We start from the raw sequence: 27,020 nt of genomic DNA, 5'->3' as shown, positions 1-27,020 counted from the left end.
GCGGATTCGTGCCTTTCTCCTGTTTGGCCTATACCCCATGTGTCCGTAGCTATATAGATGGAAAGCTGCAGTAGTATCAAACCGAGTCGAACATGGTGAAGAAGACGCTGCCGGATGCGAACTCATCATCGTGATCGGACATGGAAACAGGCAAACAGCTGTTGCAAGAAGTCCGGCTCCAACTCGTCGCCGTTTTCCAATGGCGATGTACGTAAGAGATTACACCATTATCGATACGCATATACTAGCACGAGTACTAATATATCTACGAGATCACCATTATCGATACGCATATGCATGCGCCGTACGAACAGCTTACGTCTATGTGCCTGGCCGAGTGAACTTGGACTTGATGCGCTCCACCATGCCGCCGTCTGTCTGCAACGCGCGCTAGCACAAGTACTCAATAAATTTACGAGATTGAGTAGTATAGCAAATCGTATTTAACAAAATCCTTTAGTAGTAAGTTTCAAAAAAAAAAAAAATCCTGTAGTACAAAACAACCCACAAGAATGGTCAATGAATTTGGAATCGTGTGTAAGAATGCATGATTCAAATAAATCAGTGCATAATATTATTGGAAGATTTGCGTCCTAAGGATCATTTTCTTCCCTGTGGATGTCCTTTGATTCGCGTGATTTCAATCCTTAAGGATGTTTCCTATGGATTCATCTTTGTTAATTCTACATTTACGAAGAAAAAACATCAACTTAAACCTCTCGACATAACTCATTATTTTTATCCAACATCCTCTGTTCCAATTAGCTGCTTGGGCGCCATGGCCATTGCTCTAGTGCTGGTGGAACCAGTTGGTTTCGTTGCAGTTTGATGCATTCCTTAAGTGGGTGGTGGTGGTCCCATTCTGTTCCAATTGCTTCCCGCAAACAAGCTTAAATTACGGCCAAACCACATGAACATCGATCATTTCAGGTGAACATCCGCTTCTAACAACATCCCTCTCTATTAGATTTGCAAATGAAGTTCTACCAAACTGAAACCATCTGCTCGACTGCCTCTGCCCAAACAACAGTAGGCTGCTCCTGACGGTTACAGAAGTTGCCAAATGGATGAGAAATTCAGAACCCCAACAACTCAAGTTATTCAGACGTCATAGCAGACAGAGAACTGAGAACTCTCTCGGGCGAATTTTTAAATGAATTTTCTATGAACAGAAGAAAACAACATGAGATGCTGCTTCCATCACTTCTTGTTCTTGTTCTTCTTCTTGTTGTTACTAGATACTACTGACGGACCAGCCGCTGGTTCCTGCTTCTTAGTCCTCCCATGATGCTTGGGGACCAGCTCTGCTATTTGGATCATTAACTGCTTCTCTGAAATGCAAAAGGACTGGTGTCAGTAGGTTACACAAAACATGTTCAAGGTTTAAGGACTTCAAGGATTGTCAGACATAGAAAAATCTGAGATTAGACATAACTAGGATTAGGAATACTGTTAACTTCAGCATCACAGTGACACAAAGTACAAGAAATCTGTCTGCAGATCAGTGGTCACATTGTTTTCTCAAAGTATCAGCAGCTGTAAGTCATGCTTTACTCTAAACAAAAAGGAAAAATATGCCCTAGGAAAGTTTAAAAGACAGCATCAAATTTCAGTAGCATAATGGCACTAAGCAACATTGTAATTGCCCCTTAAATCCTCTGAGAAATTTAGCAAAAGACGTCTCCAAATGACTTAAGACACTACAAATCAACAGATAAAAGGTTTATGTACTAACACTGCGCATACATGCACACACAGTTGTGAGGAACAACAGGGCAATTTAACTGGCATCAAAAAATCTACAAAATTATAAAAGGCAAAACTTACAGGAGCAAGATTCAGGTTGATACAGCTAAGTTTATCCTATTAGACAATTTTAACCACATTAAGAGCTATGTGACTGAAATTTTCGTTGACTTTGAAAACAAGTTAAATTTTGAGGAAAAAGAAAGCCAACGTTTAACTATCATGCATCAACTCTACTTAGGAAAGATTCAGCACGATTATGCATTGTCCAACATAGTTACACAGAGATGGTATAATCAATCTAGCCATATTATATAGCATCAAGGATAGCTGATGATAACTACATACTTGTGCTGCATAATTGTCTATAACAAGATGAACAAAATACAAGCATCATTGACCAGATTTGACAATACTACCAAGCAAAACCCAGGAAGTACATGATCCACATAAGGCAACACACTTTGCCCCCTAGCCCTTTGATGCCATAAGACATTCAATCAGAGAAGAATCTATTTGCACCGTAATGGACATAGGGAGGTTTCGTTAAGAGAGTCCCATTCCCATCCGTAGATTGCCACATTCTTTTTCTTTATTCATTGCATCTAAGCTACATAATGACATAGTTCAAAGTAGCAGAGAATCGGCTAAAAATACCAAACTACAAACAGGAAATCAAACAATCATGACAAACATGCCTGGCAATCCATGCTAAGAATACTTTATTTCCTGAAAAGGTATTATCAAGCATAGGGAATATTTTGTTTGCCAATGTTGTGGTTGAAGCTCCAGGACTACAGCAGATCCTTATACGTCCTTTTCTGGTGTCAGATATAGGGTTCTATAAACCCTTCTCTCAGATCCTTCACAAGCATAGTCTTATTTCCTCTATTTATGCATTTCTTTATTCACTGCTCCAAAGCTTATTTACCAGAAAAAAATCCAGTTTTGCATAAGCAAACCATACACATTTGCAAAAGGAAAACAGTTTTCTTAATCTAATTTACTGTTTAACCAACTAACTTACAGGGGAACACATCAAAGTAGTTTCTACTTTTTAGTTAACCTTACCTTGCTATGCCAAACAAGGCCTCACAAGAATTATTGTACAGACCAAAACAAGCCAAGCTGCAGCCTTTCCATTTTTTTTCATATATGTGCACCATAATGCTACAAGTCCAGAATGGTTGTTTCCAGGTTCACAGAACCTTGTTGCAGACATAATAAGACCACACTGATTGGGAAAATGTGAAGTGCATAGTCAGAAAAGATCTTAAATTTGACTTCACAGTGCAATAATGGATAAGTAACTTTGTTTAACCAGTATTATGTCAGAATATGTTAGCATTATCAATTTCATTTCAAAATAATTTCTTATTTATTCCTATCTCACCTAGTATGCATCATTCTACGGCTACTATACTTATTTTCCTATATTTGCAACCTCACTTTCTCATATCAAATTAACCCTTCATAATTAATATTTGTAATACTTATATGTTGTTATTTGTTGATCGATCAAGCATATATAGGCGTCAGGATGTTGAGATGAATTGGTCATACAGGCATGTGATTCAGGGATAAGATTGTTCATGCATTTGGAGGTATAGGTGATGTTTAACTAAGAGCAGATCAAAATAATCAAGCGAAAATGGTCTGGTGAAATAAAGAAGAGGGCAACACTGAAAATAGACTACTTATTGTTATGTCATGTAACTTTTTTTCTTACCAAGCACATTGCTGTGCGCCAAAATCTGGAAATTCAAACTGTCGACTTACTATGAGAATAGTGTTCTCGCAAAACCTTGAAAAGAATTCAACAAAAATTTCAATGGACCAAATTATGGAATCGACAGTGTGTGTTGTATCAAGAGCAAAAGTAGTATCATCTTTAGGATTTTGCAGAAGTAATCAAACCATTGACCTAGCAGATATCTATTCCTGACAGCTCTACTAGCTGCACTAACAGGATTTGGGATAGCTTGAAACGGTATAAATTTTATACTATAGAATAAGATGACCTTACACTTTATTCACAGTGCATAGCTTCTACTTTATCAAACAATGCTTAAAGATGAAAACCAAGGGGTCTTCCAGGATGAAGTCAGTAGTTTTTAGGGCTTACTCGTTCTGATTGCTGGATTGACTGGGGAGCCGTCATCATTGGTGAGCTGCACCCTCACCCTCCCCACCTGGAAGAAATCTCGCGGATACGCCTTATCCAACTGCATATACGCGCCATAAGCAGTCCAAACATCATCGACGCATGAATAACAAATCTACGGAAGAGCAAAGAGAATCCCCGACGGCAGAATTTTCAACGAAAATAAAGGGGGAAAAGATACGGGTACCTCAATCGCGCGGGGGATCTTGAGGAAGGCGCAGCTGTCGGCGATCTCGATGCAGGTGGGGTCGGGGCATGCCTTGGCGGCGGCGATGCGGCGGCCCTCGGCCACCGTCTTCTTGGAGTTGAGGTAGACCGGGTAGATGATCTTCCACTTCTTGATGCTGCTCCTCAGGTCGGCGCCGCCGACGTCCATCTCCGCGCGATTCGCGCCGGGCACGGGACAGATCCTGGTCCAAGAGGCAAAGAGAGGGCGCCCGCGCAAGGTTAATGCGGTTCTCGGTCGTGGTTGGATCAGGCAAAGAGAGCCATGGGAGGAGGGAGCTTCGGCGCGTACCGGGAGATCTGGAGGCTTTGCGTTTTCGCCGAAACTGACGGAGCTCCGAGACACAGGAGGGTTTGGATGATGGCGATGAAACGCACAGCCTGTCTGAACACGCAGGACTCCGGAGCAGTATACTCCGTACAAAATTTGAGAGAAGAGTTAAATTCATCAGCGGTCATCAAACTTGTCGAGCAAAATCAGTTTGGTCATCGTACTATGAAAATACAAATTTACGGTCATTAAATACGCGATGGAGCTTCACACACGGTCACCGTTCCTAGCGTAGCGCTGTATTGGACGACGTGGCGCTGAATGAGACCCACTGTTAGGCTGCGCTGTTTTGCAAACAAGACCTCAATTAAAACACATCAGCAGCCAACACCATCCCTCGTTATCTCCCACCCACTGGAGTTCCCAGTGGCTCCTGTCGGCTCGTCCTCGATACCAGGAAGATGACTCCCCCAACCACCTCATGCTTCTGGACGCCGTCCTTCTGCTTCCTCCGCCTCTGGCAGCGGCGGCCACCGTCGAGGGCGGCGCCTTCCCGCTGTCCTCCGTGTCCATCTTCCGCTCGGCGCCGCAACAGGTCAAGGTCAACCGCGCCTGGTGCTTGCCGCAGCGTCTGTGCCCACCAAGACCTGCGTCGATGAGGTGCACGTATACAGCTTTGCCGACGACTGGCAGAAGGTCAGCGCCGATGTGCTCACTTTTCTTTCATCTGGAAATTGCAGTGAGCAACTGCTAATGAACTTTCTTTCATCTGAAAAATACCCTGCGCACCTGCACTTGCAAAGTTTATTTGACCTTTTGTGATTTACTTTTGTCGTGAAAATAAATCAAGTTCAGGCATTAGAGTATTAGGCCATATTTCTTTCACTTCAGCTCTGAAATGTATGCATTGCCATCTTATGCAGGGCCAAATATAATCATTCTACAAGGAAGTGGTTCATCACAAACAAAGGTACTATGCCTGACTGGTCTTTTCGGCCTGCTCAAGATTGCTCCCCTGCTCTTACCAATACAAATTCGGTTCAGTTTGTCATGTATTGCATTTGGTTTTTTCCTCTTCATTGTACTTGCCAACACCTATTCGTGCATTTGAGATCAGGTATAAATTGGCAGCCTTAACTTTGTCCAACTATATTATGTTAATATGTATTGGCTCACTGCATACCTTGCAGATGCCAGGTTGGTTCGTCGATACATCAGTCTTCTATCTTAAACTGCATCCATGATATAATATTAGTTACCTGATGATATAACGTGAATCAATTTGGCTTCCAGCTATCTGAATTGTGTACTGTTACTCCGCACTTCCCTGCTACACCTGTATCTGAATACTAGCTGTGCATTGCAGCAGCACAACAGTGGCAGATGATTTGAGTATTAGTTCATGAGGTAAGATTTTGTAAGCAAGACATTACGCTTTTGTTTTTCTCAAGCACATTATTTGAGTGTTGTTGAGCTAAATATTTATCTGCTTTGAGAGTCCTACAATGTCTTCCTCCTTTCCTCCGGGGTGGCGCTAGGACGCGGCGGAACGGAGCCACGGCGGCACGGTGAGCTGTGCCGGTGACCAAGCCCAGACGGGGCTAGGGTTAGCCATGGGGGCACAAGCAGGTGCAGGGGGGCGTCGAGAAGTAGGAAAATCGGAGGAGCAGGTTGAGGCGAAGCCCTCCGGATATCGGCGGCGCCGGGGGCGGCTGGCATTGGCCGGGGCGGCAGCAGGCGGCTGCGCGGGCTCATCGCCAAGAGGAGATTGCTAGAGAGCCAGCTGGAAGGGGATTGCTTTGCAAAAACACCCTCCTCTAGCTGGGTATTCTTATTTCCGTGTCAAGTTAGCTTACAGTGGGCCTGCAGCTCGCCACATCAGCAAATACGACGGTACGGTGCGAGCGGTGACCGTGTGTGAACCTTTGACGCGTATTCAGTGACCGTGAATTTGTATTCCTGTTGTACAATGACCAAACTGATTTTACTCAACAAGTTTGATGACTACTGGTGGATTTAACTCTTTGAGAGAATAGCCAAAATACCACTAGTTGAAACCGAAAGTGCCAAAATACCACTAGTGAAAACCAAAGTGCCAAAATAGCACTCATCTTAGGTTTTTTCATGCCAAAATACCACTACCGTGTGATGTCAAACAGATTCCGTTAGTCAAACCGTTATTTTTTCTTGACTTGACAAAAATACCCTTGATTTCATCTAAATGAAAAAAAAAAGGGAACACTCGCCGGCGCCGGTGCCGGTGCATCAATCCCCCATGACTCGCCGCCCCTGCAGCTAATCCCACGCTTCACAGGCACTCCTCCAACCAGCTACGCTAGCATCGAGGACTAGGCCTATATTGCTATGCCGCGCAGGGTTTCTCCCCGACAAGATCCGCCAGAGGCAAGGTGCTTTGGTGGTTGCTACTCTACATAGTATGCTCGTGCATCCAGCCAGGCCGTCGCCGTCGTACCTGATGGATTGAACGTGGTCTGCTACTGCTCGTCTGGGTTCGTAACTATGTCGCCGCTGCTTGTTCTTCTAGCCCGATGCATGGATGCATTCGTTCTTGGTCTCTTGGAGCATGTTGATTGCAGGTTGCAGCTCGTAGCACCTCCACAACCTCTTAATCAACATTAAACTAGCAAAACATTCTTTTCATAGAAGTTGCTCTATGTGGAAGAGGCGTGGTCATCTATGTCTTTCTTTGAAAATGTTAGTGTCAGTTAGCCGCTAGTGGTATTTTGGCATGAAAAAACTAAGTTGAGTGGTATTTTGGCTCTTCGGTTTTCACTAGTGGTATTTTGGCACTTTCGGTTTTGCCTAGTGGTATTTTGGCTATTCTCTCACAAAATTTCGCCTTCACAAAATATATTTGATGAAAATATAACATAAAATATATTAAATGAGAGTTGGTCGTTTGATACTCAACGCACTTTGGTGGTTGTCATTAAAATAATCTGGACCATCCGATCTAATCTCACGGTCTGGGCTTAACATCCACCGACGTGCACCATACCTCAAATTACTTCCCAAAACCTCCCTAATTGTCATTAATCTACTTACCAAAATCTTCCTAATCTATAATATTTAAATTGGAGCAACCCACTTAGGGTATTTATCTCAACATGCAAGCAATCCACCTCATCAAGTTTCTCTAACCAATCTTAGCCTTCCACATCTTACAAAATCTACCACATCAACACATTGCCCAGTCTAGCACGTCAATTCAATGACATTCACATCACCATCTCAAATAATTAGCCACACTATCAGTACTAGCAGGGATCCAGTTCATATTCCACCGAAGCTCTAAGTGTGGTCCTGTTTTCATGCCTCTCGACTTCTCCATGCTGAAACGTCTCCACTTCATCATGATTTATATTCCCATCCACTCCACCTTCTTGATCCATTCAGTCTTTGTTGAATGAGCAAAGAACAGGAAACGTCTCCATTAGGTGAAGCCTCTTTCTCGCAGCTTTGGTTCAAACTTGGTACAGATAGGTAGGAGCTTAGATCCAAGACAAGCTGCCATGGAATTCCTCTTTCCGCTCACTCCCATAGATCTGAACTAATATAAGATCTTAGCTTTTGGCCGTTTGCCTTCCAATGTTTTACCCGAGAATTTCATGCATGTGACTACAGTTCACGGGCGATAGACTGCAACCGCGGTGTGATCGTCTTTTGTAGCTCCAGTTGATTTGGGGAACTATTCCTTTGTTGTGTATTTCCTCTCCTATTCAGTTCAACTACTGGCCTTCTTCCTTTCCTTCTTTTATCATGGCGTGTTGTGCCTGTTACTTGCGTATTGCAACTAAAGGTCTTGGAAAATCTGCATTGTAGATGGTAGAACACGTGTATTGTGAGACTATAAAGATCATTTTGAATTAGTCTTGAACAGCGACCCGCTGATTGTTTGTCCCTGCAGATCCAACTACCAATTAAGTGATGTTTTCAATATTGTGTATCTCTTCAGAATATGATAAAGTATTTATTTCGTACAGAGATCAATGGCAACTAGAAAACGGCGATTCTCACTCATTGTTCGTACTACAGCAGAATAGTGCAAGGTAAGATTCTTAACCAATTTATTTTACTACTTGCCTAAACTTTTGATGTACAACTTTCTTAACCTTTGTATTTCATATACGTTCAATTGTGTATATGTAGTATTTTCGAAATTGTGAGAGAAAACGTTTCAGTTTACAATATGACCTATAGAGTATCACATTTTACTTTTTGAAAGATTGCCCTCATCCTTTTTGAAGAACAAATAAAAATGCTATTTTGAGTGATATTGCAAATCAGGATGATGCTAATTAGAGAGTCTTGCCATAAGGATTTGTGTTTCCTGCGATACATTTTTTTCCTCAATTAGTCTTGGCCCTACCTACAATGGCAGATTACTACAGATAACTAGATTGCTATTATATAATGGATGAATGCACAATTTACTTTATTTCTGCTGAATTTCAGGTGAGACGAGGCCCCTGATTCCTACTATAATATGGGGGAATCAACAATTTTGAGCATCCACCTTATACCATTTTTCCGACCAGTTGATTTGCTTGCTAAATATTTTATTCCTATCATTGTTTATATTTATCAGATTATAATCATTGTCAAAAGGTTTGATAGAATATATAAAATTAATAATTATCAGCCATATTTCATGGCTTTGTCCATATTATGAAACCGGCTGTTGTCCAAACGCAACGACGAACTCATAGTTCTTGAAACTTCACGTTGGTTTTTCCAACCTAGCTGCTCTGAAGTTGATATGTTCTAAACTTTACTAAATCAAAATATGTTGCTACTAATTCCCGCAGCAAGGCGCGGGGAATCATCTAGTTATCATTATTAATCTTTCCTAAATCTATCTCTTTGAGACTAAACACGGTATCATATCAAATCTCCCATGAGGACTCGCCGCACCACCGGATATTCTCCTCGTGCCACGCCACCACGCAGGATCCGGATTGCCCATCTCCGCTTGTGCCGGTTCACTGCCTCCATATATTCCGTGCGCCGGCGACCTGACAAGGCATCCGAGGTGTGCCGCCTCCCCTCCAATTCCAAACCCATGCAACATCTCCCTCTTCCCTACCCTCGTGTCATATCGCCATTGCGGCGGAGATACAAGCTCGCCCGAGTAGAGAGATGGTTGGTCTGGGTTCCGGATTGATGAGCCATTAAGGATGCCAAGAGGACACACACTATGCATCTGTGTTTGTGTGCATGGCCAGGTAGAAGGCGAGCAGCGGTGCAGACGGCTGTGACGTTTGTGCATTCTGGAGGTTGAGTCTGGGAGCAGGCTGTCCTCCAAGGTGAGACCATCCATCCCTATATTTGAGCATTTTATAAGTATTGAGTTTGCTCTTCCGAATTCTGATGCAAAAATGAGGGCGTGGCTTTTTGTTTCTATTGGGAATTGGGAGCGCATCATTTAGTGGCCCGGATATGGGCCGCTTCTACATAGCGAGCCATAGGCGGAATAGATGTGCATCTGTGTGAATTTTGTATTAGCTCGCTTCACCTGATCAAGATTTGGATTAAAATATCAGGTGTTCTGTTTTGATCTGTTGTAAGTTTACAGGGTCATCAAATTTGGGCTCCTCCTCGGGGTTTGCCAAAACAAATCGCATACTACGTATATTCTCTTGAAGAAGCTATGAAATGGGATGAGAAGGTTGATCTATGCACATTTTTCTTATGATTTTTCAGAAATTATTCATCAGAATGATTGACATAACTATTGATCCAATTCCCCATTTAGATTATGGCAGGTGTTTGTTTCCTTATTTGCATTGCCATTACCTAGTGTCTACCGACTTGCGATCGTCCGGCAGCTAGGGTTCTCTACCTCCCGACGGTGGATCGCCGGTGTGGAGTCTCCGTTCCGAAGCTTTCAAGCGCACGAGGCGCAGCTATGGAGTCGCCGCAGGCAAGTGGTACGTACCAGGGCGGCATCTCGGGGTCAAAGAAACAAGAAAACCTAGACGACATGCTCTTACGTCGGGGGATTGATGAGGAGGAGATCGACGATCTCGTCTTTTAAGACGAAGAAGACGTTCCAAAGGAGGGGATGAAGTGGACTGCTCTGGCTAGGGTTCATACTACAAATAGCTTCAGCCCACAGACGTTTGAACAGCATATGCGTGTGGCCCGGAGCCCTGCGCAGGAAATCAAGTTTACTCCATTGGAAGATAAATTGTTTTCGATCGAGTGCTCGTGTCTAGGTGATTGGCTGAAGGTGGAGCAGGGGGTCCTGGTTGTTCCGTCAAAACGCCGTCTCAATTGAAAAGTACGATGGCATGGCACCTACAGAGTCGATCGATCTGAATTTCATTACTGTCTGGATCCAAATCCACAAGCTCCCGATCGGATACAGGAAAGAATCGGTGGTAACAAATTTAGTTGAGAAAAAGATTGGAAAGTGTGTTGCCGTTGAACTTGATGTGCAGGGTATTGGTAACTTTGTCAGAGCACGGGCTCGTATTGATGTTCGGAAAGCTCTTGCCAGGTTTGTGACAATTTCTCGCGACAAACAACGGGAATTTTATGCAGTTAAATATGAAAAGATCCCCAAGTTTTGTGGCTACTGAGGTCAGTTTGGACATATGCATACTGAGTGCAATACTGGTGAACATGATGAGAACTCTTTAAAGTGGGGAGATTTCATTAAGGCTGATTTTGAAACATGGCGGGACAGATTTGCTAGAGTAAACAAAGGGGGTTCTGGAGGTTTTAGAGGTCGGGAGCCCTCGGGTAGGGGTCGCGGTATGCTTGGGAGGCATGCAAACATCAGTTCGAGGTTTAATGCTTTGCACAATACTGAATGCTCTGATGATGACGAGTTGAAGGACTCTGGTACTCGCCCAGCGAAAAAGCTAGATGCGACCATGGAAGAAGGCGATATCAATGGTTCTGGTGCTAAGAGGAGTTTAGAGTTTCCAGCTGAAAACACTAATGATGCACTCCAGCCCCCACGATCTGATGATGTGACTGAAAATCCAAATGCTATGGCTCTGGACAAAACCCCTCCGGTCAGTGGCGGCGCCAGAGGTGAAGTGCTGGGTATTCATTTTCAACCTGTGTATTCATTTTGCCAAAATTCTCATGTATTTGCTAAATTTTTCCCTAATTTGTGAGGAAATTCGAAAGTTTTGTCAAAATCTTGGGTATTCAGCTGCATACGCAAGAATACCCCTGGCGCCGCCCCTGCCTCCGGTTGATCCCAGTACTGTGGGGGTTGAAGAGAAGGATAGGAAAAAGAGACCCAAGAAAGATGGTACATGTTCAACAAACTCTCGAGGATCGGTGGACTCCAGTAAGGGGTCTGTCCGGTCACAATGAAACTCTTATGTTGGAACTGCCGGGGAATGTGTAAGACCTCGGCAGTTCGGGCACTCCTGGAAATCCAGGTGCGGTTGAGACCGGATGTGATTTTCCTATATGAAGCACATCTGTGTAAAGTAAAGGCAGAATCTTTGCGTCGACGTTTGGGGTTTGATGAGATGTTGGTGGTAGAAAGCGACGGTAGGAGTGGTGGTTTGGTGTTGCTTTGTAATAAAGACATTACTGTAACTTCTAAAGAGGTGGAGCAGAATTTTATTGATATTCGCATTAACGAGAATGGTGAGGCTGGATGGCGCCTTACATGATTTTATGGCAAACCAAGTAGTGACAATATTTGTCTTGGGAGTATATTCGTTCTCTTCATGAGGTGATTGATCTTCCATGGTTGCTAATGGGAGATTTTAATGAAATCTTATATTCTTCTGAGAAGGAAGGGGGTGCGGTTAGACCCCTTAGGTATATGAAAGCCTTCCGCGACACGCTCATTGACTGTAACCTAGAGGATATGGGCTACAAGGGGGATACATTCACTTGGAGAAGAGGGAAGATCAGAGAGAGATTGGATAGGGCTGTCTGTGATCCGAGGTGGGCGGCCATGTTTCCGCTTGCAGATGTCGTTAATGAGGAGTTTGGGAAGTCTGATCATCGTCCGATCTTAATCGATACTGAGAGATGTGCTGGTATTCAAACTTAGTTTTATAGAGCACCCTTACGATTTGAAGCTCAGTGGCTATGTGAAAATTTGGTCAAAACAATTATTCAGACTGGGTGGGACCGAACTAAACTTTTGCATGCAGAAAATTCTCTTTGTGACCATACCAAAGAAGTGCATGAGGCTTTGCACGAGTGGGACAGAACCGTTCTGAAAGGTCCTAGAAAATGTCTGCGTGAGCTTCAGGTGGAATTGAATCTGGTGATGTCGGGTCCGTTATCGGATGATGCATTATCAAAACAAAGGGAACTTCAGCTTCAAATAGAAAATTCGTTGGAACAAGAAGAAATATATTGGGTGCAGAGAGGAAGGGCGAACTGGCTGCGCCATGGAGATCAAAATACTGCGTTCTTCCACCGATTTGCATCTGGAAGGAGAAAAAGGAGTTTTATTAAACAGCTAGTTAATGAATTTGGTGATGTTACTGATGATCAGGATCAGATGATGGGTATTGCATCTGGGTATTTTCAGCAACTGTTCACATCTGAGGTGCAAGATCCGGATTCAGGAGGTAATTAACAAGGTTCATCAGAGTGTTACTAATGAAATGAATGAGACTTTAACTCCCCCCTACTTTAGAGAGGAGGTTAAAAAGGCCATGTTTAATATTGGTGATCTTAAGGCTCCGGGTCTAGATGGGCTCCATGCTATTTTTTATAAGCGGTTTTGGCACATAATCGGTGAGGATATTATTGATGAGGTTTTGTTGGCGGTGAACTCGAGAGTAATTCCTGAAGGTTGGAACCACACTACACTTGTTTTAATTCCCAAAGTGGAGAGCCTTGAGTCGATCACTCAATTTCGTCCTATCAATTTATGTAATGTGGTTTACAAGGTAACTGCAAAACTCTTGGCAATTCGGTTGAAGCACCTTCTTTCAGAGATTATTACCCCTACTCAGAGTGCCTTTGTTCCGGGCCGTCTTATTATGGATAATATCCTTGTGGCTTATGAAATCTATCATATTACAAAGAATAAAAAGACTGGGAAATATGGAATTTGTGCGGTGAAGCTGGATATGCATAAGGCTTACGACAGAGTGGAGTGGACTTTCCTTCAGAAGATCCTGGTGCGGCTGGGTTTTGATCCTGCATGGGTTGATCTCATTATGGCGTGCATGTCTTCTGTCAGGTATCAAGTTCGTCTAAATAATGATCTTTCAGATTATATTTACCCTACTAGGGGTCTCCGCCAAGGGGATCCTCTTTCACCATACTTATTTCTTCTTTGTGCGGAGGGACTTTCGAGTTTACTGCAGCATGAAGAAGCGGCTGGAAATCTTATTGGGGTGAAAGTGTGTAGAGGCGCTCCGGCGGTCTCTCATCTCCTCTTTGCAGATGATTCTTTGATCCTCATGCAAGCTGATGCAACCAATGCTCTAAGCCTCCGTAGTGCTTTGAATGATTATTGTGCTGCATCGGGTCAGTTGGTGAGTGATGCGAAATCTAGCATCTACTTCAGCCCTTGCACGGAAGTAGAAGTTAGAGAGGAGGTGTGTATCATACTAAACATTATGACTGAAGCAATAACTGATAAGTACGTTGGGCTGCCACCATTGGTGGGCGTTGATAGGTCAGATTGTTTTCAACATCTGATTGACATGATTTGTAAAATTCTAAGTGGATGGAAAGAGAAAAATATGTCCTTTGGAGGTAAAGAGGCGCTATCGAAGGCCGTCATCCAAGACATTCCTTCATATGCTATGTCTGTGTTCAAGCTACCCAAACAGATTATTAAAGGGATAATAACTGCAATGTCCCAATACTGGTGGTGAGATGATGATCAGAAGAAACATATGCACTGGTTCACATGATGGAAAATGTGTGTGCCTAAGAAACAAGGTGGTATGGGGTTCCGGGATTTGCGCTGTTTTAACCTATTGATGCTAGCTAAACATGTGTGGAGGCTGATCTCTGAACCGAACTCACTTTGTGCTTCTGAGTTAAGGGCTAAATATTATCCTACAGGTGATATTCTGAATTGCAATCTTAAGAAAAAGGAGTTCTTTTACTTTGCAGAGTATATGGGCGGGCATCCAAACTTTTAAAAGGGGACACATGTGGAGAGTTGGAGATGGTTCCCAAATTGATATATGGAATGATCCATGGGTGCCTGGAAGCCCAAACCGAAAAATTGCAACTAGAAGAGGTAATGTTGTCCTAACAAAGGTTTCTGATCTGATTGATGATGAGACAGGATGTTGGGATGAGGAGATTCTTAATGATATTTTCTGGCCGGTTGATGTTCAAAGAGTTCTTAATATCCCTCTAGCTACTAGTATGATGCAGGATTTTATTTCGTGGCACTATACTAAAACAGGAGTGTTTTCCGTGAGGTCCTACTACTATCTAGAATGGGAACATTAGCACGACATTAAACTGAGGAGAACGTCCAACTATGGCACTTCATCGAATTTACCTGTGTGGAAGACTATTTGGTCGCTTAATGTCCGGGCAAAGGTAAAGATTCATTTGTGGAGATCTCTCCTAGGCGCTATTCCTTGTAATGGTGTTTTAGCTAACAGACACATGATCACTAGTTCTCAGTGTAATCTGTGTCAGATTGATTGCGAGAGCATCTGTCATGCGCTCTTCACGTGCCCAAGGGTTGGCGAAATTTGGGCCAAGTTGGGTCTTGGTGATCTTATATCACATGTGTGCATGCATGAGCAAAATGGAGGAGCAGTTCTTGAAGCGTTACTCAGAGATCGATCAATCGCGGCACTGCTGCTTCCTGAAGTGGATCGCAATGATCTTGTGGTTGTGGGTGTCTGGTATATCTGGTGGGAGAGAAGAAAGGCAGCTCATGGGGAGCCGGTTTAAAATACTGCAAGAACGGCGCAATCGATTGTAGCGCTAACACTTAGTTATTCAAGGGCAAAAAAGAAGATGTCGGGCAGTACCAGACATAGATGTATTAATCCAAAGGAATTTTTTTGTTAAACGTAATGTTGATGCAGGGTTTTGTGCAGATTCTGGTACGGGCAGTACTGGTGCAGTTTTGAGGGATGATCGCGGAGTTTTTCTAGCAGCAAGCTCTTCTGGTATTCCTTTCATTTCTGACCCATCGTCGGCCGAGGCTAGAGCCTTGCGTGATTGAATCCTATTGGCTGCACAATTTGGGTGCAACAGGCTAGAAGTGGTCTCTGGTTGCATGGATGTGATTGAAATTATGAAACAAGGTGGGAATTCTTTGTGTCCTGCTGCAACTATCTATGAGGAGTGTACCATGTTATGCATGGGTTTTACGGAGGTTCAGTTTTCTCATATTCCTAGGGATGCAAATGTAGCAGCACATGAGTTAGCTAGACACTCAGGGGACCAGAGTCAATTGTGTGGCTGGATGATCCCCTGATTTTATCCTTAATGTGCTTGCAGATGATGTATCTATTCTGTAACTGTTGAAGCCAGCAAGTTCTTTACGCACTCTTTTCCTTACCGGGGTACCTAAGGGGGCTGTAAGGTTTTTAATGAGGCGGCTTGCTAGCTATATTAATGAGAAAAGTGTTAAAAGTTCAAAAAAAATCCAGTGTGCATTTAGGGCACCACCTCGAAAACCTCTTTTTACACGCAACGACATCTACCGGAGTGACTTCAACAATGACGTCATCCATGTGCTGACCAATTCTTTCAAAAAATTGTGAAACAAATTTGAAACATAAACTAAAATAGGAATATTTTTATGAAACAAACCGTAGTGACATCAGCAACGATGTCATCAGTTTAATTTTTTGTCAAACTGTTTCACAATATTTTTCATGTATCACTTTAGTTTCATAAAAGTTTCACTTCAGTTTCAATTGTTAGTTTTATATTAGACAAATATCAAAAACCTCACCAATCTCAAAACAAAGAGCGGACGGTAGATGTGACACCGGTAGGTACCGTTGCCTTAAATTCGCTGGGTTCGGCACCACATGTAATGTCATTCTAGCACTGGCCACTCCACGATCGGAAATCCACTTTGCCTTCTAGGTGTATATGAAATGCTTGTACAATCAATTGATCACTGATGAATATTTTTGCACGTGTACACCATTGTATGTTGTCTATCTAAATTTGTTCCACTTTAGATAGAAAACTTTTAGATAAATAGTAAAGAAGAAAAAATGTCTCGTAATTCTGAAATAGAGTTAGAGCCACACCATGTCTAGATAAACAAAATTTAGAATTTTGCAGCTTGTAAAATCAAATATGATTTGAAATTGATGCTACTCTTTGACTCCAACAACCAAATACATACACGTACAAATAACAACTTTGGTATTGGGGGCATTTCCAATTTAGCATTGTTTTGGTATTTCTACTTCAATTTAATTTCCACTTGAATACCTACATCTAGACAGAGCCGTTCGTTGCACACACATATATATTTCAAGGCTCAACATTGACCATTAATTTAACCAGCAAAACATAAGAGTATGTGTTTGAAAAACCATAGTCTTAATTTGGATCCAAAACTACTCCTTGGTAGTAATTTTTATGACACATTACTCACGTACTATTGGTCAAACACGGAATGGGAATGGCATAGAAACAGGGATATGAGAGTAGTAGCCATTAAAGTAGTCCAATCAGTTCGCACATGAATATGTACACTTACACCCTCGACACACACATAGTAGGAGGCCAACCAAAAGCGCGATATGCAAGACAATCTGGCTAGCAATTTTGGAACCGAAAATCCAAATCACCCGGGAGGGGAGCTGTCAGGGCTTGTAGAAGCTACAGGCTGAGCCAGATCAATCCGCTTGCCTCTAACTTGGTTGTCAATCAATGAGCCAAATCTGATTACAAAATCTCCGAAGAATGGAAGCAACCACAAAAGAAGGGGATAAAAAGTAGATGCATTTAATTGGATTTTTGTGCTTAGTGTCAATCGTCCATCACCAAACAATCTCCACAATTTTACATGCATGAATCGGAGTCTTACTCTTATTCCAAACTAAGTAGGTCTTCCTGCATAATCATGTTGAAGCCGGACTTCAAGCATCTGGATCAAGGTGGTCTCCGTGTTGGAGTTTGTTGGTCTCTGCTTCGGGCAGTAGCCGACTTCTCCTTCTGGCGTTGTTTTATTTTCCTTGGAAGAAGATACTTGAGGATTTGTACACTGATTGGCGCGGTCTTTTAGAATCTTCATCTTCTCGCCTTTCTCCACATCCGAGTGACTCTCGGGTCCAAGTCTTCCTAGATCAGACTCCCTTGCCGATGCGTCTGTCCAAAAATATTCAGTCTTCAACGGAGCTTCCTCGTTTAGTCAGCACCGGGCCAAAAATGGTTGCCAACACATTTTAAATATGTGGGTGAGCATCCAACCATCTCATCACCAAGTTTCTCCCTACATTTTTTTCTAAATGGGGAAGCCTCGGCCTCTGCATCAATCGACACGTATCAATCGATGCATACCGTTTTGATTGCATCATTATTAAAACAGTATTACAAATTATTACATCTGCCCCGGTCTCTCCCTACATAACTAATGAACTGAAAACTACACCAAATTTCACTGAAGTTTCCTGAATTTGGGCTTCCTCAGACTGGACCTTCAAGAGGAAAGCCAGACTTGCAGCAAGTCAGCAACTCAAGTCCACACGGCAGTGAAGGCTCGCCTCAACTGGGACCGCATCAGAGCGTGTTGGTCCATTCAGCATTTAGGCTCACACTATGCAGTCCTGAGTCGAAATTGACTTCTGAGTCCCAACGGTACAGAGCCAGTATCACTTCTTGCTCTTTATCTATCCCCCTTCCATCGCTGAACGTAGCAGTCCTCGAGTCGAGTAGGATCACCATCAATGGATATTTTGTTCTCTGCAATCGTAGGTGACCTCGTCAGCGAGTCGGCGTCGTTTGTGATCAGCAAATGCTTCCAGCAGCAGCCTGGCATCGATATGACCCTGCAGAGGCTAGAGAGAGTTGTAATGAGAGTCGACACCGTCGTCGAGGAGGGAGAGGGGCGGCTCATCACCAACCAGGGGATGCTCCGTCAGCTCAAGCTGTTGAGGCAAGGAATGTACAGAGGCCACTACATTCTTGATGCCTTGAGACTTCGAGCCATTGGCGAGGAGGAGGAGAATGATGGGGGGTTGAGCTTGAGCCACTCATCCTCTGCCCTGTACAAATTCATTCCAGCCAAACGGCTTCGTTTCTCTCGCAGCACCGGCAGTGGTAGCTGCAACACAGAAGCACAGTTGTTTGGTACAAACAACAACATTCAAGAAGAGCTGCAACGGCTGATTGACACCCTTGAAGACACCATGGCTGGTATGAATGAATTTCTTTTTCTCTTGGAGTCCTATCGTCAGATACTCCGCCAACCTTACGGCGCATATTTGCTCTTGGACAATTGCATGTTTGGTCGCCAAATGGACCGGCAGCGGGTCCTGAATTTCTTGTTGTGTTCCAGTGCTACTCCAGATCTTGCTGTACTTCCCTTGGTTGGTCCAATAAGAGTAGGGAAGACCACCCTTGTTGAGAATGTTTGTAAGGATGAGAGTGTGCGTGATCGCTTTTCGATGATCCTCTTCTTTCCAGAAGGCTGTCTCAGGGATGAAGCAGTGATCGACCTGAAAGAAAACAATATTAATGGTCTAGTCAGACATCAGAATTGTTCTTCTCAAAACAGATTGCTGGTTATAGTCGAAATAGCCGAGGACATTAACCAGGGCACATGGAGAAGGCTGAAATCTTCCATAACTGACATGACACCATGTGGTGGGAGTAAAATCATTATCACCAGTCGATCAAACAGAATTATGAGTCTGGGAACAACAGAAGCACTTCAACTGGACTATCTGTCTCAAGAAGCTTATTGGTATTTTTTCAAGTCGCTTGTATTTGGAAGCACAAACCCTGACGAGGAGCCAAAATTGGCAAAGATGGCCATGGAGATCGCTTTGGAACAGAGACAATGTTTCACAAGCGCGCATATTATTGCTGATATACTGAGAGATAACTTCAATGCTCGATTTTGGCGCACAGTTCTTCACTGTGTGAGAGCATATATACAGACACATCTCCATATGTTTGAAAAGCACCCAAACCTTCGGGTGCGTGTAGATGAACCAGTATACTATTGGAGAATGGAGAAGAGCCGCGGATATTTCTTGATTAGCAAGTATCATCAGTCAGATTCCAGTGAGGAAGTCCCTAGGATCAGTATGCGGGACATTCTCCTCGAACGTGGTGGTACACTACCCCGTGGAGAATTCGAGGCTGTTGCATGGAGCTCTCGCATACCACCCTACTACAACTACACGATAAGTTGTAAGCTGCAAGAACCACAACTGACAGTGGGAAGAAAGAAGCGTCTGCATCAGCATGAAGAACATTTGATTTGAGCAACGCACTGTCTGTGACTCGCATCATATATGCTACTGTCTTCTGCGAATTAGGAAATATAATTACAGTGTATTTAGTAGTCTTGCGTAGTTGCGTAGTTAACATCTATGGCTGTTAGCGTGTAGGCGTCAGGCATGAAGTCGTCATATCCTAGTAGTACAAGTGTTTGCAAGTTGAGTATGGTGTACTTGTGTTTGGTAAGTACTTTCAGAGTCAAGGCAATGTTTGCATTCTCAGTTAAATTAGAGTCCAGGACAAGTTGTTTACTTGTTTTCATAAAGTTAAGTGCCTGAGCCCATATACTATTGATCGGGATACTATGGGTACTATGTAAACCTATATGCTTTGTAATAATCCTTGATCATGAACAAAAAAGTAGAAAAGTGCCACAGGAGTTGCTGTGTTCTCAGGTGTGCGTAAGTTTTATCGTTGGGCGAAAGCCAAGAAGTTTCAATTTTCTTTCACATGTGTATTTTCATTTTTCTTGCTGGGTTTAAAGATTAGAAATATAAGCTGGATTGGGAGTAGCAGCATTACCTGAAGCTCAGGGGTAGTGAGGAGGTAAAAATAAAGATAAAATTAAGTCATTGGTTTCTTTCCATCATCCATTAACTGAAAAATTAACTGAGGGTTGAGAATGGTCAGAATACGAGGTTACTTGGCTGGGCGGTAGGCCCTTTTGCGAACGATGTCCTTCTTTTATCGTATTATCAACCGAACCAATGTTTCGATTGCACATGTTATGAATGGGACACCCTTAAGCATAGGTTTTAGAGCATCTCCAGTCGCGTCCCCCAAACCATCCCCAAAACCGTGCCGGATCGAGCGTTTGGGGGACGTCGCTCCCCAGTCGCGTCCCCCAAACGCCGTCCCCAAATAGGAATTCAAATAGTTTGCATTCAAAAGAGATCGTTCCCGCCGTAGTCGTCGCGATCAGAGTAGCGGCGATCAAAGTACTGGGCGCGCGATCATATTCAAATAGAAGTTGTGCGCCGCCCGCGTCCGGGGAGACATTCCTTCTGTCAACTGTCTCAGCAGGGACATGTCGTCCCTGCGTTTCGTTAGCTCCATCTTCTCCTCTTGCCTCTTGAGCAGCGCCGCCCACCTTTCCTCGGCATTTTTATCGCGGGGGAGCAAGGTCGAGGAGACCTCGACGAGGCACTGCGTGAGCGACGCCTGCGTCTTCTCGGCCGACGCAGCGTCGGCCAAGGCGGCTTTGGCAGCCTTGTTGCCGATAGGGCGCCCTGTCGATGTTGCCCTGTCCCACTGCCAGGCGGATTCTTGGTCCCTTTCTTGGCTATATTTTTGGGGGCAGTTGGTGGCGCCATGGATGGGGAGAGGGTGGCGGCGGGAGGAACAGGGTAGCGACGGCGGGAGGTAGAAATGAATCGGCGGGCGGGACAGGTCAAAGGTGTTGGGATGGAAGAAATGCGCGGCGGGAGAGGAGCGATGTGGCGGGAGCGGCAGACGAATTTTCTCTGTGCCGGGACACGTCGGGCCCACATCGCTTCGCCTCGCTTTTCGGTGCGTCTGGCATCCCCGGAGCGTCCCCTGTGTAGCGGGGACGGGCTCGGGGCGCCGGACACCGCATCAGGCCACGCCAGACAAAAATCGACTTTGGGGAACGCGGCTGGGAATGTTTTTTTGTCCGATGCGCCCCAAATCCCTTTGGGGGACGGTTTGGGGGACGCGACTGGAGATGCTCTTAGAAGTTCGCTCTGAGACAATAGATGAGATCGATGGGTTCATCTTGTTCACCGCCTAATGGAAGTTCATCTTTCAGAGAATGATGATACTTTCCACTGGGATCTCACTGATTCTGGACAATTTACGGTTAAATCTATGTATCTTAATTTGCTTGATGGTAATATAGGAGATGTCAAAAAAATTATCTGGAAGATCAAGGTTCCACAAATTAGAATTTTTATGTGGTTCCTTCATAAGAAAGTCATCCTTATGAAAGATAATCTAAAAAACGAAATTGGCATGGGTGTTCTAAATGTTGCTTATGTGATCAAGATGAGACAATTCAACATTTATTCTTTACTTGCCGCTAAAATCCTTTGGCACATTATTTATATGACTTTCAATATTGCAGCACCTTCAAATGTGATTAATCTTTTTGGCAATTGATTAAATTTTTTTTTAAAGAAGGATGCAATTTTATTAAAGCAAGCAAGCCGCCTCATCAAAAACCTTCCAGTCCCCTTACGTACCCTGGTAAGGAAAAGAGTGCGTCCAGAAACTTGTCGTTGAGAGTTCAAAGATTACATCCTACTAGAGAAAACAAGACTTAGGTAAGATCCGCCACAGACAGCGGAACGGACCCATACAGGATGCCACTATCCCTACTTTTTTCCTAGCTTAGCCAGACCGTCAGCTACAGTATTGCAAGCACGATGCACCTTCGCAACAGTGATGAAAGGATAAAGATTCAACATCTCCTGTCCTTCTTTGTAGTAGCACCAACAGTTTGACCGATTAGTAGTGCTTTGCATATTCGATATTGCATGTAGACAATCGGATTCAAGTACTCCCGAGATGCACCGCAGGTTAACCAGGTGTTTCAGCCCTTCAATGCAAGCAATGCTTTCGGCGTCTTCTACACTAGGGCACCAGCTAATGTGCTTCCATTCAGACAAGACCGCTAAACTTGTATGATCACGGATCACAATTCCAATTCCCGCTATCTTCTTCACCGCGTCCCAGCCCACATCAACATTGCACTTCAGAGTGCCCGGCGGCGGGGCAGACCAACGAGCCGTGGCCGTCCTGGGCGCAGTTCGTTCCTGCTCGATAGGGTCTTTTTCTTTATCATTTAAACTTCTTCCTTGAGCAGCTGCATAAGATTCATCATAACTACGTAAGTGCGGGATTTAAGCCGATATCGAAGCCTTACCATCACCATGCACCACATTATTTCGGTGATGCCAAACCCGCCACATGAGAAAAATAAGACGAGCTTTCCCAAGGGCCGGTGCATCATGTAGAAGCTTCAGAAACCATTCATGGCCATCGCGATTAAACACTTCTTCCGACGGTAGCTTCCAGTGCGCGCATACCATCCCTGAGCGCTCGGGCCAGTGTGCATCTCACCAAAGCATGGTGATGACTCTCCTCCTCTATGCCACAGATAGAACAAATAGGATTAACCGTGTTAATTCTTTGGTGCACATTTTCCATTACCGCCAGCGTGGATGTGGTCGCCTTCCAAGCGAACACACGTAGCTTCTGTGGCACCCTAGCCTTCCAAACATCGTTCCACACCTTGCGATCTCCCAGAGGGGCACTACTAGATTGACCAGGGCTCATAGCGTCGAGAGCGGGCTGTAAGCCTAGGCGATAGACTGAGCGGATGGAAAAAACCAGTTACTCTCTGGCAGCCAGGCTACGAAGTCTTCACATTGCCTCGACGAGAGCTTGATGGACATGAGAGTCTCTGAGTCAATATGATTGCAGCATTCCCGGATCACACCTTCATTCCAAGTTTTTGTTGTTGGATCAATAAGCTCTGACACCCAGCGACGCCGGGAGTTGCCTGGAGTTGCCTCTGCTCCCCATTAGCTTCATTGCTCCAACTCTGGGAATCCAACTGTCCCTGAAGATTCGAACACCTGAACCCGAGCCAATTCTCCAAATCGCACCTTATTTTAGAAGTTCCAAACAATGTACTATACCTTGCCATGTAGAGGATGTATTTTGAATAAAGGCTGTGTCCAAAAGATGTGCTGACGGGTAGTATTTAGCCTTTAACAGACGCGTACAAAGACTGTTTGGGAACTAGATTAGCCGTCATGCCTAACGTGTAACGTGCTAACAAAGCTTGATTAAATATTCTAAGATCTCTAAAGCCCATACCCCCATGAACCTTCGGCCGAGCCGTCTTGTCCCAGGCCATCCAGTGCATGCGCTTCTTATTTTCCTCATCTCCCCACCAGAACTCACGGATTATTTTCGATAAATCTTCTAATAACCCCATTGAAAATTGAAAAACACCCATTGCATAAGTTGTTAGAGCTTACAGCACCGATTTTATTAGAGTCTCTTTAGCCCCAGAAGACATGTACCATTCAGACCAATCCGAGGCTCGCTTCTGGAATCTCTCTTTGATAGGTTTAAATTTTCCTTTCCTCATGCTTCCTTCCGGCGCCGGTAGGTCAAGATACTTTTCTTCAAAAGTCTCAGTTTTATAATTTAGGATATTTTTAATCTCGGCCTGAACCTCCTGGTTGCATCCAGCCCCATACATAATAGAACACTTATCGAGGCTGATCTGCTAGCCCGTGCTCCTTTCATAGTGATTCAAAATTAATTTGATAACCATGGTTTGATTCACCGAACCTTCAAAGAATAATAGATTGTCATCAGCAAACAACAAGTGGGATATGCCCGGCCCTCGACGACAAATGTGCAGCTCCTTTAGTGCACCCAATTAAATCTCCCTTCTAATCAGATAAGATAAACCGTTAGCGACAAAAAGAAACAATTAAGGCGAAAGTGGATAACCTTGGCGCAGGCCACGTGTAGGGGAGAAGGGATCCAACATATGTCCGTTAAAACGAATTGAGTATCGTACAGAGGTCACACACGCCATGATCCACTGTATCCATTGACTGTGAAAGCCCATCTTCGCTAAAATCCTCTCCAAAAAACCCAGTCCACACGGTCATACACTTTACCTAAATCCAGCTTGTACGCACAATACTTAGAACGAGCCGCTAATCCAGTCTGAATTGCATGTATACATTCAAAGGCAATGAGGGTGTTGTCTGTGATCAAACGCCCAGGAATGAACGCACTTTGAGTCGGAGAAATAATGTCCTCAAGGATAGGCCGAAGCCGGTTTACCAAACACTTCGACATCACTTTATATATAACATTGCACAGGCTTATAGGCCGAAAGTCCTTCATCTCCTCTGGATCATTCTTTTTTTGGTATCATCACAATTGTTGTATCATTGACTTCTTCTGGCATAATTCCTGTCGCGAAAAATTGCTGCACCGCTTTTATAACATCCTCTTTCAAAATCCCCCAGTTCCGTTGCAGAAAACGCCCAGGGAAGCCATCAGGTCCCGGCTACTTTAGAGGCCCAATTTGAAACAGTGCATCATCAATCTCCTGCTCCGTAAACGCTGCACAAAGAGTTCCATTCATATCATCATCAATACACGGCTAGATAAGGTTAGCAATTATTTCAGGTTCAAGGGCATCATCTTTTGAGAATAGATTTTGGAAGAAACCTGAAGCAATCTATTCCATCTCTGTTGTATCACATGTCCACGTACCATCGGGCCTTTTCAATTTTCTAATGCGATTTTTCTTATGTCGTCTAGAGGCCTGCCTATGGAAAAATTTGGTGTTGCGGTCACCCTCTTTTAGCCATGAAACCCGAGACCGTTGCATCCATGCCATCTCCTCATGGTAAAGAAGCTCGTCCATCTCAGTCAGAAGGTTCTGCCTTTGTTGCGTGCCCTCCAAATCGGAGCGTTGTGCCAGCTCTTCATGCATTTTTCTTTTCTTCTCTAATTTTTTTGGGATCGATTTGAAATGGCTATTTTTCCATTGATGCAGATTTGTCATCACATTCTTTAAGCTATTGTTAATATCACCCAAATCGCTACCAAGGAGGCGCCATGACCAAGCTTCCTCAACAGCCGCTCCTAGCGACGGCTCCCTCTCCCACGCCACTTCATAGCGACAGATCGGTCTAGGCTGTCGAGCGTTCTGCGCCGCCTCCTCAGTTAACAGTAACGGAACATGGTCAGAACATGACGATGCAATGTGCCTCAGTCTCATCTCTAGGAAACGCAGACCACGCCGGACTCGCAGCCGCCCAATCAAGTCTAACTCTTACATTCCTCTCTCCCTGTTGTTTTTTTATCATATGTCCAGGGCACACCCACAAAGCCAATATCATAGAGGTTACAATGCTGAAGGGCTTCCCTGAAGTTACGCGTAAGATTTTCTGCCCGCCGTGTCCGAGAAAAGTGCTCCTCCTGCCACAGAGCTTCATTGAAATCCCCTATCATAAGCCAAGGTTCACTAGATTGAACTCGGAGTCCTTTCACAGTCTCCCAGAAAATATACCGCTCAATGGCCTTTGGTTCGCCATAAACAAAAGTAGCCCTCCACTTATGAGCATAAGGCCCCCCACTAACATGGACATCAATGTGTCGTTTGCTGAATGAGATTAAGTCCACAGTAACTCCATCCTACCAATATAGAGCTAAACCTCCTCCTTTGCCATCCCCATTCACCACAAAACATCCAGTCATGCCAATACGAAAACGTAATTTTTTTACTCGCTCTTCCCTTTGCCTGGTCTCACATAGAAACACCAAGCAAGGCTTGTAGGTCTGCACAAGGCAGTCCAATTCTCGAACTATCGCAGGATGCCACGACCCACGACAGTTCCATCCCAACGTACTCATTGGGCCCGGCGGTCCCCCTCGAGAGGGGCCGCCGATGTTGCTAGTGGATTTGTGTCACTCGAGCTAGCAGAATTTGTACTCCCATCTCCTTTCTTGGTTCGTTTCTTCTCTCTTGGACCAATGTAGGGTGGCGACATTGGGGGAGTTCCATTGCCATCAGTGCCTATTTCCTATGTACCCAGCGCCCCTTCCTCTCCAGGATCTTCATCAAAATTTAGCCTCTGCATCGGATCCTTTCTAACACCCAGAGCCAACACAGTGTCCTCCTCCATGGCTACAGCCGGACCAGTTTTCAGCGGGCTAGATGCCGTATCTTTCACCTTCTCATCCTCAAAAGCGTCCTCGGATGATCGCTTCCGTTCCACATTCCAATCTCCTCTACCTCTTCCTCTCACAGCAAACGAGGCCCTGAAGCTGGGCAGGCTGTTAATTTGGTTTTGGCGTTGCGCATACATCCAGTTACCATATTGCACATCTTCTTCATTATGAATGCCATCTCCACACTCCTCCATGTCATGTCCCATAACACCACACACATGACAGAAATAGCCAATCTTTTCATACTTGACCTGAAGCATCTGTCTTCCCTCTCCTTCTATATTCAACGGGGTGAACCGAATCAGAGGTTCGTTGACATTAATGCTAGCACGAACCCTAACATAATCTCCTTCAAACCACCGCTGATGGGTCATCTCAATGCTCTTCACTTTCCCAATCCTCCTTGTAACTGATCAACTATTTCCACTTCCCTATACAGTTCTGGGATCGAATGAA

At 44.2% G+C, this 27,020-nt stretch overlaps 2 protein-coding genes across 4 annotated transcripts in view; one reads left to right on the top strand and one right to left on the bottom strand.

Moving 5' to 3' along the window:
• Nucleotides 1–942: 942 nt before the first annotated feature.
• Nucleotides 943–27,020, bottom strand: part of LOC127313817 (signal recognition particle 19 kDa protein) — a 48,379-nt gene continuing 22,301 nt past the window's right edge. Inside the window, exons 1-4 of one of the 3 annotated variants that reach the window (XM_051344281.1) lie at nt 4,428–4,610; nt 4,098–4,320; nt 3,872–3,971; nt 943–1,331 (exon numbers count right to left, since the gene is read on the bottom strand). In XM_051344281.1, the coding sequence (XP_051200241.1) occupies nt 1,201–1,331; nt 3,872–3,971; nt 4,098–4,320; nt 4,428–4,594 (621 nt within the window). In that variant the 5' untranslated portion in view covers nt 4,595–4,610 and the 3' untranslated portion in view covers nt 943–1,200. The other 2 variants (XM_051344282.2, XM_071823358.1) reach the window with 2 other exon arrangements.
• On the top strand, nt 18,266–19,813 carry LOC127313816 (putative disease resistance RPP13-like protein 1). Its single transcript, XM_051344280.1, has one exon. The coding sequence runs from the start codon at nt 18,269–18,271 to the stop codon at nt 19,811–19,813; it is 1,545 nt and encodes a 514-aa protein (XP_051200240.1). The 5' UTR covers nt 18,266–18,268.

This window comes from Lolium perenne, chromosome 7 (assembly GCF_019359855.2).
Source record: "Lolium perenne isolate Kyuss_39 chromosome 7, Kyuss_2.0, whole genome shotgun sequence".
In the NCBI taxonomy this organism is placed as follows: Eukaryota; Viridiplantae; Streptophyta; class Magnoliopsida; order Poales; family Poaceae; genus Lolium; species Lolium perenne.
Note: the sequence above shows the minus strand (reverse complement) of the source record. Positions and strands in the feature narration are given on the sequence as shown.